The sequence below is a fragment of the Procambarus clarkii genome, chromosome 69 (genome assembly GCF_040958095.1).
Source record: "Procambarus clarkii isolate CNS0578487 chromosome 69, FALCON_Pclarkii_2.0, whole genome shotgun sequence".
NCBI classification, from domain to species: Eukaryota; Metazoa; Arthropoda; class Malacostraca; order Decapoda; family Cambaridae; genus Procambarus; species Procambarus clarkii.
Genome location: NC_091218.1, coordinates 11,321,731 through 11,337,673, shown reverse-complemented (window position 1 = coordinate 11,337,673; position 15,943 = coordinate 11,321,731). Strand labels below are relative to the sequence as shown.

The 15,943-nt window shown below is 39.0% G+C and overlaps 1 protein-coding gene across 1 annotated transcript in view; it reads left to right on the top strand.

Annotated features, from left to right (window-relative positions):
- LOC123751813 (nephrin) overlaps window positions 1-15,943 on the top strand; it is a 222,638-nt gene that overhangs the window by 105,233 nt on the left and 101,462 nt on the right. The window contains exon 2 of the mRNA XM_069311033.1: window positions 5,842-5,983. Within this exon, the coding sequence (XP_069167134.1) occupies window positions 5,842-5,983 (142 nt within the window). The remainder of the gene's footprint in view (window positions 1-5,841; window positions 5,984-15,943) is intronic.

The window sequence follows — 15,943 nt, the reverse complement described above, 5'->3', positions numbered from 1 at the left end:
AGTTGTGTTGTGTTTTTACGGGGGTTGAGCTTTGCTCTTTCGGCCCGCCTCTCAACTGTCAATCAACTGTTTACTAACTACTTTTTTTTTTTTTTCCACACCACACACACTCACACCCCAGGAAGCAGCCCGTGACAGCTGACTAACTCCCAGGTACCTATTTACTGCTAGGTAACAGGGGCATTCAGGGTGAAAGAAACTTTGCCCATTTGTTTCTGCCTCGTGCGGGAATCGAACCCGCGCCACAGAATTACGAATCCTGCGCGCTATCCACCAGGCTACGAGGCCCCTGGCGTGTGTGTGTGTGTGTGTGTGTGTGTGTGTGTGTGTGTGTGTGTGTGTGTGTGTGTGTGTGTGTGTGTGTGTGTGTGTGTGTGTGTGTGTGTGTGTGTGTGTGTGTGTGTGTGTGTGTGTGTGTGTGTGTGTGTGTGTGTGTGTGTGTGTGTGTGTGTGTGTGTGGGTGTGTGTGTGTGTGTGGGTGTGTGTGTGTGTGGGGGGGGGTGTGGGGTGTGTGTGTGTGTGTGTGTGTGTGTGCGTGTGTGTGTGTGTGTGTGTGTGTGTGTGTGTGTGTGTGTGTGTGTGTGTGTGTGTGTGTGTGTGTGTGTGGGTGTGTGTGTGTGTGGGGGTGTGGGGTGTGTGTGTGTGTGTGTGTGTGTGTGTGTGTGTGTGTGTGTGTGTGTGTGTGTGTGTGTGTGTGTGTGTGTGTGTGTGTGCGTGTGTGTGTGTGTGTGTGTGTGTGTGTGTGTGTGTGTGTGTGTGTGTGTGTGTGTGTGTGTGTGTGTGTGTGTGTGTGTGTGTGTGTACTCACCTAATTGTACTCACCTAATTGTGCTTGCGGGGTTGAGCTCTGGCTCTTTGGTCCCGCTTCTCAACCGTCAATCAACTGGTGTACAGATTCCTGAGCCTATTGGGCTCTATCATATCTACATTTGAAGCTGTGTATGGAGTCAGCCTCCACCACATCACTTCCTAATGCATTCCATTTACTAACTGCTCTGACACTGAAAAAGTTCTTTCTAACGTCTCTGTGGCTCATTTGGGTACTCAGCTTCCACCTGTGTCCCCTTGTTCGCGTCCCACCAGTGTTGAATAGTTCATCCTTGTTTACCCGGTCGATTCCCCTGAGGATTTTGTAGGTTGTGATCATGTCCCCCCTTACTCTTCTGTCTTCCCGTGTCGTAAGGTGCATTTCCCGCAGCCAGAATGTGTGTGTGTGTGTGTGTGTGTGTGTGTTTGTGTGTGTGTGTGTGTGTGTGTGTGTGTGTGTGTGTGTGTGTGTGTGTGTGTGTGTGTGTGTGTGTGTGTGTGTGTGTTTGGGGGGAGGGATGGACAGGTTCGAATCCCGGTGATTGGCAAGTTGCTTAATCCAAGCTGATTAACATGATTAACTTGGCCTGAGATTGAGCTGTTTTCGAAACACATTGATCAATCAAAACTTCTGAGACTTCTCTTGTGGAAATGTCAACATCAAGGTATGACTGACAAGCGTTGACAGCCAAAACGGTTGGGCTCGTACTACTAAAAGCATCATTAACACGGGTTTTACTGCTCATATGATGAGTAGCCAGGATTCATCAACCACTTATTCACCTAGTTATAAAATGTGGGGAATTGACCTGTGAGATTTATAAATATTTAATTTATATTAATGTATATAGTAATTTATATTTTACGTTAATTTATATTTATTTCGATAGCAAACTATGATGGGTTAAAGTGGACTGTATATTTAAAAATGTCTCACATATCGCTTCCTTACACATTCTGGGGGAGGGGGGAGGGGGGGGGGAGGGGAGGGGGAGGGGGGGGGGAGGGGGAGGGGGGGGAGGGGGGTTATAGTTTATATGTAGACAACAATATATATTATATTTTAGTAGATATTCACTATTGTATTAGACTAGATATGTTACTGATTAAAATTAACACAACTCCAGCTTATCTTGTATATAGTGGACCTGGTCGACCAGTTATGAACAAGAATGTTCACACCAAATAATCCTGATGGTTGAGGCTGGCATCAACACCTGTTAAACACCTGTACTGGTGTGTACCTGTACTGGTGTACCGGTGTACCGGTGTACTGGTGTACTAGGTAACTACTGTTAATTCTTCTGCCTCTTCAATTACACCTGTCAGAGGGCAAGTGACAGCTTTATCAGAGGAAATATTGGTATATATTGATTGAATAAGAGTCAAGTAATATATATACCCTGTTGGCTAGCTTGCTACGTGTCCTGACCAGAATATATCCTAAATCAAATATTATTGGCCAGATATAAGCTAGATAGTAAATCCCGTTTTCTTCCTAGGAAAACTGTGCCACATCTTCTATGAGTGAATTTGTTTATTATAAAACAGCAGCAATATTATCTGCCTATTGTATTAAATATTAGTAAATGGTTGATACCTGGTTGATACCTGGTTGATACCTGGTTGATACCTGGTTGATACCTGGTTGATACCTGGTTGATACCTGGTTGATACCTGGTTGATACCTGGTTGATACCTGGTTGATACCTGGTTGATACCTGGTTGATTGGGTTCTGGGAGTTCTTCTACTCCCCAAGCCCGGCCCGAGGCCAGACTTGACTTGTGAGAGTTTGGTCCACCAGGCTGTTGCTTGGAGCCGCCCGCAGGTCCTACATTTTACCTCCCTCACAGCGAACTCGTTTAGACTTTACCAAATAGTTTGTGAGTTCCGAAACAAAATGAAGTTGTTGAAACTAATATTAACGAAGTCTTGGGGAAGTCTCGTAACTCGTAAACTGTTTAATAACTGTCAACAAAGCCGCCATGATTTGAGAAAGATGCACAGGTTTCGTAAAGGCTTGTATAAATGCTCAATGCTGCAGTTCTAATAAGCGAAATGGGCCATACCGCCACACACGACCAAACTACAACGTTGCTACAACGTTTGAACAAGGTTTAACACCTTCTAACAATTGTAACAACCAATATAGTAAGTTGTAACAACGCTTCTAATACGTCATAAAAACGTTATAACAAGATGTAACAACTTCATTACAAGTTCTAACAATGGAATTATAGGGACCGTTACGTTCAGTATTTAAGGGCGGGACCTAAAGTGTGTTGACAGACTCAGGAAGGAGACTAAAGAGTGGCCCTTGTGTTGACAGACTGAGGAAGGAGACTAAAGAGTGGCCCCTTGTGTTGACAGACTCAGGAAGGAGACTAAAGAGTGGCCTCTTGTATTGACAGACTCAGGAAGGAGACTAAAGAGTGGCCCCTTGTGTTGACAGACTCAGGAAGGAGACTAAAGAGTGGCCTCTTGTGTTGACAGACTCAGGAAGGAGACTAAAGAGTGGCCCCTTGTGTTGACAGACTCAGGAAGGAGACTAAAGAGTGGCCTCTTGTGTTGACAGACTCAGGAACGAGACTAAAGAGTGACCCTTGTGTTGACAGACTCAGGAAGGAGACTAAAGAGTGACCTCTTGTGTTGACAGACTCAGGAAGGAGACTAAAGAGTGGCCTCTTGTATTGACAGACTCAGGAAGGAGACTAAAGAGTGGTCTCTTGTATTGACAGACTCAGGAAGGAGACTAAAGAGTGACCTCTTGTGTTGACAGACTCAGGAAGGAGACTAAAGAGTGACCCCTTGTGTTGACAGAGTCAGGAAGGAGACTAAAGAGTGACCTCTTGTGTTGACAGACTCAGGAACGAGACTAAAGAGTGACCCTTGTGTTGACAGACTCAGGAAGGAGACTAAAGAGTGACCTCTTGTGTTGACAGACTCAGGAAGGAGACTAAAGAGTGGCCTCTTGTATTGACAGACTCAGGAAGGAGACTAAAGAGTGGTTTCTTGTATTGACAGACTCAGGAAGGAGACTAAAGAGTGACCTCTTGTGTTGACAGACTCAGGAAGGAGACTAAAGAGTGACCCCTTGTGTTGACAGACTCAGGAAGGAGACTAAAGAGTGACCTCTTGTATTGACAGACTCAGGAAGGAGACTAAAGAGTGACCTCTTGTGTTGACAGACTCAGGAAGGAGACTAAAGAGTGACCTCTTGTATTGACAGACTCAGGAAGGAGACTAAAGAGTGACCTCTTGTGTTGACAGACTCAGGAAGGAGACTAAAGAGTGACCTCTTGTATTGACAGACTCAGGAAGGAGACTAAAGAGTGACCTCTTGTGTTGACAGACTCAGGAAGGAGACTAAAGAGTGACCTCTTGTATTGACAGACTCAGGAAGGAGACTAAAGAGTGACCTCTTGTGTTGACAGACTCAGGAAGGAGACTAAAGAGTGACCTCTTGTATTGACAGACTCAGGAATGAGACTAAAGAGTGACCTCTTGTATTGACAGACTCAGGAAGGAGACTAAAGAGTGACCTCTTGTGTTGACAGACTCAGGAAGGAGACTAAAGAGTGACCTCTTGTATTGACAGACTCAGGAAGGAGACTAAAGAGTGGCCTCTTGTGTTGACAGACTCAGGAAGGAGACTAAAGAGTGGCCTCTTGTGTTGACAGACTCAGGAAGGAGACTAAAGAGTGACCTCTTGTATTGACAGACTCAGGAAGGAGACTAAAGAGTGGCCCTTGTGTTGACAGACTCAGGAAGGAGACTAAAGAGTGGCCTCTTGTATTGACAGACTCAGGAAGGAGACTAAAGAGTGACCCCTTGTGTTGACAGACTCAGGAAGGAGACTAAAGAGTGACCCCTTGTGTTGACAGACTCAGGAAGGAGACTAAAGAGTGACCTCTTGTGTTGACAGTCTCAGGAAGGAGACTAAAGAGTGACGTCTTGTATTGACAGACTCAGGAAGGAGACTAAAGAGTGACCTCTTGTGTTGACAGACTCAGGAAGGAGACTAAAGAGTGACCCCTTGTGTTGACAGACTCAGGAAGGAGACTAAAGAGTGGTCCCTTGTGTTAACAGACTCAAGAAGGAGACTAAAGAGTGACCCCTTGTGTTGACAGACTCAGGAAGGAGACTAAAGAGTGGCCTCTTGTATTGACAGACTCAGGAAGGAGACTAAAGAGTGACCCCTTGTGTTGACAGACTCAGGAAGGAGACTAAAGAGTGGTCTCTTGTGTTGACAGACTCAGGAAGGAGACTAAAGAGTGACCTCTTGTGTTGACAGACTCAGGAAGGAGACTAAAGAGTGACCTCTTGTGTTGACAGACTCAGGAAGGAGACTAAAGAGTGGCCCCTTGTGTTGACAGACTCAGGAAGGAGACTAAAGAGTGACCTCTTGTGTTGACAGACTCAGGAAGGAGACTAAAGAGTGGCCCCTTGTGTTGACAGACTCAGGAAGAAGACTAAAGAGTGACCCCTTGTGTTGACAGACTCAGGAAGGAGACTAAAGAGTGGCCTCTTGTGTTGACATACTCAGGAAGGAGACTAAAGAGTGACCCTTTGTGTTGACAGACTCAGGAAGGAGACTAAAGAGTGACCCCTTGTGTTGACAGACTCAGGAAGGAGACTAAAGAGTGACCCCTTGTGTTGACAGACTCAGGAAGGAGACTAAAGAGTGACCCCTTGTGTTGACAGACTCAGGAAGGAGACTAAAGAGTGGCCCCTTGTGTTGACAGACTCAGGAAGGAGACTAAAGAGTGACCTCTTGTGTTGACAGACTCAGGAAGGAGACTAAAGAGTGGCCCCCTTGTGTTGACAGACTCAGGAAGGAGACTAAAGAGTGACCCCTTGTGTTGACAGACTCAGGAAGGAGACTAAAGAGTGACCTCTTGTGTTGACAGACTCAGGAACGAGACTAAAGAGTGACCTCTTGTATTGACAGACTCAGGAAGGAGACTAAAGAGTGACCTCTTGTATTGACAGACTCAGGAAGGAGACTAAAGAGTGGCCTCTTGTGTTGACAGAGACGCAAGAGGAAGAGATGGAGGACGTTCGTGTAGTAGTCGGATTCAACGCATCTCTTCCGTGCAACGTTCGCGCCCACGACCACGACGCCCCGATCCTGACCCTCTGGTACATCGCAGACGGCGAGGCTCCTGTCTACAGGTAGGTGGAGCACCTCACCCGTCCATGGCTCCTGTCTACAGGTAGGTGGAGCAGCTCACCCGTCCATGGCTCCTGTCTACAGGTAGGTGGAGCAGCTCACCCGTCCATGGCTCCTGTCTACAGGTAGGTGGAGCTGCTCACCCGTCCATGGCTCCTGTCTACAGGTAGGTGGAGCAGCTCACCCGTCCATGGCTCCTGTCTACAGGTAGGTGGAGCAGCTCACCCGTCCATGGCTCCTGTCTACAGGTAGGTGGAGCTGCTCACCCGTCCATGGCTCCTGTCTACAGGTAGGTGGAGCAGCTCACCCGTCCATGGCTCCTGTCTACAGGTAGGTGGAGCAGCTCTCCCGTCCATGGCTCCTGTCTACAGGTAGGTGGAGCAGCTCACCCGTCTATGGCTCCTGTCTACAGGTAGGTGGAGCAGCTCACCAGTCCGTGGCTCCTGTCTACAAGTAGGTGGAGCAGCTCACCCGTCCTTCCCGTCTAGGGGGAAGCCTGTTCTTCTATGTCTGTAATCTAAGAAGAACTGTCACTACTTTTACCATTGTTACTTTAATACTTCTACCTCTGCTACTTTAATACTTCTACCACTGTTACTTTAATACTTCTACCACTGTTACTTTAATACTTCTACCTCTCCTACTTTAATACGTCTACCTCTGCTACTTTAATACTTCTACCACTGCTACTTTAATACTTCTACCACTGTTACTTTAATACTTCTACCTCTACTACTTTAATACTTCTACCTCTCCTACTTTAATACTTCTACCACTGTTACTTTAATACTTCTACCACTGTTACTTTAATACTTCTACCACTGTTACTTTAATACTTCTACCTCTCCTACTTTAATACTTCTACCTCTGCTACTTTAATACTTCTACCACTGCTACTTTAATACTTCTACCACTGTTACTTTAATACTTCTACCTCTGCTACTTTAATACTTCTACCTCTGCTACTTTAATACTTCTACCACTGTTACTTTAATACTTCTACCGCTGCTACTTTAATACTTCTACCACTGCTACTTTAATACTTCTACCTCTGCTACTTAAATCCTTCTACCACTGCTACTTTAATACTTCTACCACTGTTACTTTAATACTTCTACCACTGTTACTTTAATACTTCTACCACTGTTACTTTAATACTTCTACCACTGTTACTTTAATACTTCTACCTCTCCTACTTTAATACTTCTACCTCTGCTACTTTAATACTTCTACCTCTCCTACTTTAATACTTCTACCTCTGCTACTTTAATACTTCTACCACTGCTACTTTAATACTTCTACCTCTGCTACTTAAATCCTTCTACCACTGTTACTTTAATACTTCTACTACTGTTACTTTTATACTTCTACCGCTGCTACTTTAATACTTCTACCACTGTTACTTTAATACTTCTACTACTGCTACTTTAATACTTCTACCACTGCTACTTTAATACTTCTACCACTGTTACTCTAATACTTTTACTACTGTTACTTTAAGACTTCTACCACTGTTACTTAAATACTTCTACTATTCTCACAAGTCAATAAGTGCATATTCTTCACAGTCTGAGCCCTGGGTCGGGATTCTAAGTAAGTCTAAGTAAGACTTAGTCTAAGTAAATAAGTCTAAATATTTCTTCGTAAGTCTCCACTTACGAAACCTTTACATCTTTCCTCAATCATTGCTACTTAGTTTACATTTATTAAACAGTTCACAAGTGAGTAAACTTCACAACCCAAGATTACTATTGCTATTAAGAAGCTCGTTGGTTCTCATCCACTGTTTCTTAATTGCGAACTAAGACACCTTAATTAAGGAAAAGATGTAAAGGTTTCGTAAGTATATGAGTGAGTTCTTCATGAATCCTGGTGCTAGAAGGAGATTTTTCTACATTTTTTTGTGTTATATAAATCACTTTCCGAACAATGTTACATGTCATGTGATATATAAACATAATGTACACACATATAAACATCATGTACTCACACATAAACATCATGTACACATACATAAACATCATGTACACACACATAAACATCATGTACACATACATAAACATCATGTACACACACATAAACATCATGTACACATACATAAACATCATGTACACATACATAAACATCATGTACACACATATAAACATCATGTACACACATATAAACATCATGTACTCACACATAAACATCATGTACTCACACATAAACATCATGTACACACATAAACATCATGTACACATACATAAACATCATGTACTCACACATAAACATCATGTACACACATATAAACATCATGTACTCACACATAAACATCATGTACACATACATAAACATCATGTACACACACATAAACATCATGTACACACACATAAACATCATGTACTCATACATAAACATCATGTACACATACATAAACATCATGTACACATACATAAACAGCATGTACACACACATAAACATCATGTACTCACACATAAACATCATGTACACATACATAAACATCATGTACACACACATAAACATCATGTACACACACATAAACATCATGTACACATACATAAACATTATGTACACACATATAAACATCATGTACACACATAAACATCATGTACACACACACATAAACATTATGTACACACATATAAACATCATGTACTCACACATAAACATCATGTACACATACATAAACATCATGTACACACACACATAAACATTATGTACACACACATAAACATCATGTACACATACATAAACATCATATACACATACATAAACATCATGTACACACACATAAACATCATGTACTCATACATAAACATCATGTACACATACATAAACATCATGTACACACATATAAACATCATGTACACACACATAAACATCATATGCACACACATAAACATCATGAACACACACATAAACATCATGTACACATACATAAACATCATGTACACACACATAAACATCATGTACTCACACACATAAACATCATGTACACATACATAAACATCATGTACACACACATAAACATCATGTACTCATACATAAACATCATGTACACACACATAAACATCATGAACACACACATAAACATCATGTACTCATACATAAACATCATGTACACATACATAAACATCATGTACACACACATAAACATCATGTACACATACATAAACATCATGTACACACACATAAACATCATGTACTCACACACATAAACATCATGTACTCACACATAAACATCATGTACGCATACATAAACATCATGTACACACACATAAACATCATGTACTCAAACATAAACATCATGTACACACACATAAACATCATGTACACACACATAAACATCATGTACACACATATAAACATCATGTACACATACATAAACATCATGTACACACACACATGAACATCATGTACACACACATATAAACATCATGTACACATACATAAACATCATGTACTCACACATAAACATCATGTACACATACATAAACATCATGTACACACACATAAACATCATGTGCACACACATAAACATCATGTACACACACATAAACATCATGTACACATACATGAACATCATGTACACACACACATAAACATCATGTGCACACACACATGAACATCATGTACACACACACATAAACATCATGTACACACACATATAAACATCATGTACACACACATATAAACATCATGTACACACACACATGAACATCATGTACACACACATATAAACATCATGTACACATACATAAACATCATGTACACACACATAAACATCGTGTACTCACACATAAACATCATGTACACATACATAAACATCATGTACACACACATAAACATCGTGTACTCACACATAAACATCATGTACACATACATAAACATCATGTACACACACACATGAACATCATGTACACACACATATAAACATCATGTACACATACATAAACATCATGTACACACACATAAACATCATGTACTCATACATAAACATCATGTACACACACATAAACATCATGTACACATACATAAACATCATGTACACATACATAAACATCATGTACACACACACATAAACATCATGTGCACACACACATGAACATCATGTACACACACACATAAACATCATGTACACACACATATAAACATCATGTACACACACACATAAACATCATGTACACACACACATAAACATCATGTACACACACACATAAACATCATGTGCACACACACATGAACATCATGTACACACACACATAAACATCATGTACACACACACATAAACATCATGTACACACACACATAAACATCATGTACACACACTTAACATCATGTACACACACATAACTATCATGTACACACACACACATGAACATCATGTACACACACACATGAACATCATGTACACACACACATGAACATCATGTACACACACACATAAACATCATGTACACACACATAACCATCATGTACACACACATAAACATCATGTACACACACACATAAACATCATGTACACACACATAACCATCATGTACACACACACATGAACATCATGTACACACACACATGAACATCATGTACACACACACATGAACATCATGTACACACACACATAAACATCATGTACACACACATAACCATCATGTACACACACATAAACATCATGCACACACACACATAAACATCATGTACACACACATAACCATCATGTACACACACATAAACATCATGTACACACACATAAACATCATGTGCACACACATAAACATCATGTACACACACACACATAAACATCATGTACACACACATACATAAACATCATGTACACACACATAAACATCATGTACACACATACATAAACATCGAGTACACACACATAAACATCATGTACACACACATAAACATCATGTACACACACATACATAAACATCATGTACACACACATACATAAACATCATGTACACACACATACATAAACATCATGTACACACATATAAACATCATGTACACACACATAAACATCATGTACACACACACACATAAACATCATGTACACACACATATAAACATCATGTACACACACATATAAACATCATGTACACACACATATAAACATCATGTACACATACATAAACATCATGTACACACACATAAACATCATGTACTCACACACATAAACATCATGTACTCACACATAAACATCATGTACACATACATAAACATCATGTACACACACATAAACATCATGTACTCAAACATAAACATCATGTACACACACATAAACATCATGTACACACACATAAACATCATGTACACACATATAAACATCATGTACACATACATAAACATCATGTACACACACACATGAACATCATGTACACACACATATAAACATCATGTACACATACATAAACATCATGTACTCACACATAAACATCATGTACACATACATAAACATCATGTACACACACATAAACATCATGTGCACACACATAAACATCATGTACACACACATAAACATCATGTACACACATATAAACATCATGTACACATACATAAACATCATGTACACACACACATGAACATCATGTACACACACATATAAACATCATGTACACATACATAAACATCATGTACTCACACATAAACATCATGTACACATACATAAACATCATGTACACACACATAAACATCATGTGCACACACATAAACATCATGTACACACACATAAACATCATGTACACATACATGAACATCATGTACACACACACATAAACATCATGTGCACACACACATGAACATCATGTACACACACACATAAACATCATGTACACACACATATAAACATCATGTACACACACATATAAACATCATGTACACACACACATGAACATCATGTACACACACATATAAACATCATGTACACATACATAAACATCATGTACACACACATAAACATCGTGTACTCACACATAAACATCATGTACACATACATAAACATCATGTACACACACATAAACATCGTGTACTCACACATAAACATCATGTACACATACATAAACATCATGTACACACACACATGAACATCATGTACACACACATATAAACATCATGTACACATACATAAACATCATGTACACACACATAAACATCATGTACTCATACATAAACATCATGTACACACACATAAACATCATGTACACATACATAAACATCATGTACACATACATAAACATCATGTACACACACACATAAACATCATGTGCACACACACATGAACATCATGTACACACACACATAAACATCATGTACACACACATAAACATCATGTACACACACATAAACATCATGTACACACATATAAACATCATGTACACATACATAAACATCATGTACACACACACATGAACATCATGTACACACACATATAAACATCATGTACACATACATAAACATCATGTACTCACACATAAACATCATGTACACATACATAAACATCATGTACACACACATAAACATCATGTGCACACACATAAACATCATGTACACACACATAAACATCATGTACACACATATAAACATCATGTACACATACATAAACATCATGTACACACACACATGAACATCATGTACACACACATATAAACATCATGTACACATACATAAACATCATGTACTCACACATAAACATCATGTACACATACATAAACATCATGTACACACACATAAACATCATGTGCACACACATAAACATCATGTACACACACATAAACATCATGTACACATACATGAACATCATGTACACACACACATAAACATCATGTGCACACACACATGAACATCATGTACACACACACATAAACATCATGTACACACACATATAAACATCATGTACACACACATATAAACATCATGTACACACACACATGAACATCATGTACACATACATATAAACATCATGTACACATACATAAACATCATGTACACACACATAAACATCGTGTACTCACACATAAACATCATGTACACATACATAAACATCATGTACACACACATAAACATCGTGTACTCACACATAAACATCATGTACACATACATAAACATCATGTACACACACACATGAACATCATGTACACACACATATAAACATCATGTACACATACATAAACATCATGTACACACACATAAACATCATGTACTCATACATAAACATCATGTACACACACATAAACATCATGTACACATACATAAACATCATGTACACATACATAAACATCATGTACACACACACATAAACATCATGTGCACACACACATGAACATCATGTACACACACACATAAACATCATGTACACACACATATAAACATCATGTACACACACACATAAACATCATGTACACACACACATAAACATCATGTACACACACACATAAACATCATGTGCACACACACATGAACATCATGTACACACACACATAAACATCATGTACACACACACATAAACATCATGTACACACACACATAAACATCATGTACACACACTTAACATCATGTACACACACATAACTATCATGTACACACACACACATGAACATCATGTACACACACACATGAACATCATGTACACACACACATGAACATCATGTACACACACACATAAACATCATGTACACACACATAACCATCATGTACACACACATAAACATCATGTACACACACACATAAACATCATGTACACACACATAACCATCATGTACACACACACATGAACATCATGTACACACACACATGAACATCATGTACACACACACATGAACATCATGTACACACACACATAAACATCATGTACACACACATAACCATCATGTACACACACATAAACATCATGCACACACACACATAAACATCATGTACACACACATAACCATCATGTACACACACATAAACATCATGTACACACACATAAACATCATGTGCACACACATAAACATCATGTACACACACACACATAAACATCATGTACACACACATACATAAACATCATGTACACACACATAAACATCATGTACACACATACATAAACATCGAGTACACACACATAAACATCATGTACACACACATAAACATCATGTACACACACATACATAAACATCATGTACACACACATACATAAACATCATGTACACACACATACATAAACATCATGTACACACATATAAACATCATGTACACACACATAAACATCATGTACACACACACACATAAACATCATGTACACACACATATAAACATCATGTACACACACATATAAACATCATGTACACACACATATAAACATCATGTACACATACATAAACATCATGTACACACACATAAACATCATGTACTCACACACATAAACATCATGTACTCACACATAAACATCATGTACACATACATAAACATCATGTACACACACATAAACATCATGTACTCAAACATAAACATCATGTACACACACATAAACATCATGTACACACACATAAACATCATGTACACACATATAAACATCATGTACACATACATAAACATCATGTACACACACACATGAACATCATGTACACACACATATAAACATCATGTACACATACATAAACATCATGTACTCACACATAAACATCATGTACACATACATAAACATCATGTACACACACATAAACATCATGTGCACACACATAAACATCATGTACACACACATAAACATCATGTACACATACATGAACATCATGTACACACACACATAAACATCATGTGCACACACACATGAACATCATGTACACACACACATAAACATCATGTACACACACATATAAACATCATGTACACACGCATATAAACATCATGTACACACACACATGAACATCATGTACACACACATATAAACATCATGTACACATACATAAACATCATGTACACACACATAAACATCGTGTACTCACACATAAACATCATGTACACATACATAAACATCATGTACACACACATAAACATCGTGTACTCACACATAAACATCATGTACACATACATAAACATCATGTACACACACACATGAACATCATGTACACACACATATAAACATCATGTACACATACATAAACATCATGTACACACACATAAACATCATGTACTCATACATAAACATCATGTACACACACATAAACATCATGTACACATACATAAACATCATGTACACATACATAAACATCATGTACACACACACATAAACATCATGTGCACACACACATGAACATCATGTACACACACACATAAACATCATGTACACACACATATAAACATCATGTACACACACACATAAACATCATGTACACACACACATAAACATCATGTACACACACACATAAACATCATGTGCACACACACATGAACATCATGTACACACACACATAAACATCATGTACACACACACATAAACATCATGTACACACACACATAAACATCATGTACACACACTTAACATCATGTACACACACATAACTATCATGTACACACACACACATGAACATCATGTACACACACACATGAACATCATGTACACACACACATGAACATCATGTACACACACACATAAACATCATGTACACACACATAACCATCATGTACACACACATAAACATCATGTACACACACACATAAACATCATGTACACACACATAACCATCATGTACACACACACATGAACATCATGTACACACACACATGAACATCATGTACACACACACATGAACATCATGTACACACACACATAAACATCATGTACACACACATAACCATCATGTACACACACATAAACATCATGCACACACACACATAAACATCATGTACACACACATAACTATCATGTACACACACATAAACATCATGTACACACACATAAACATCATGTGCACACACAT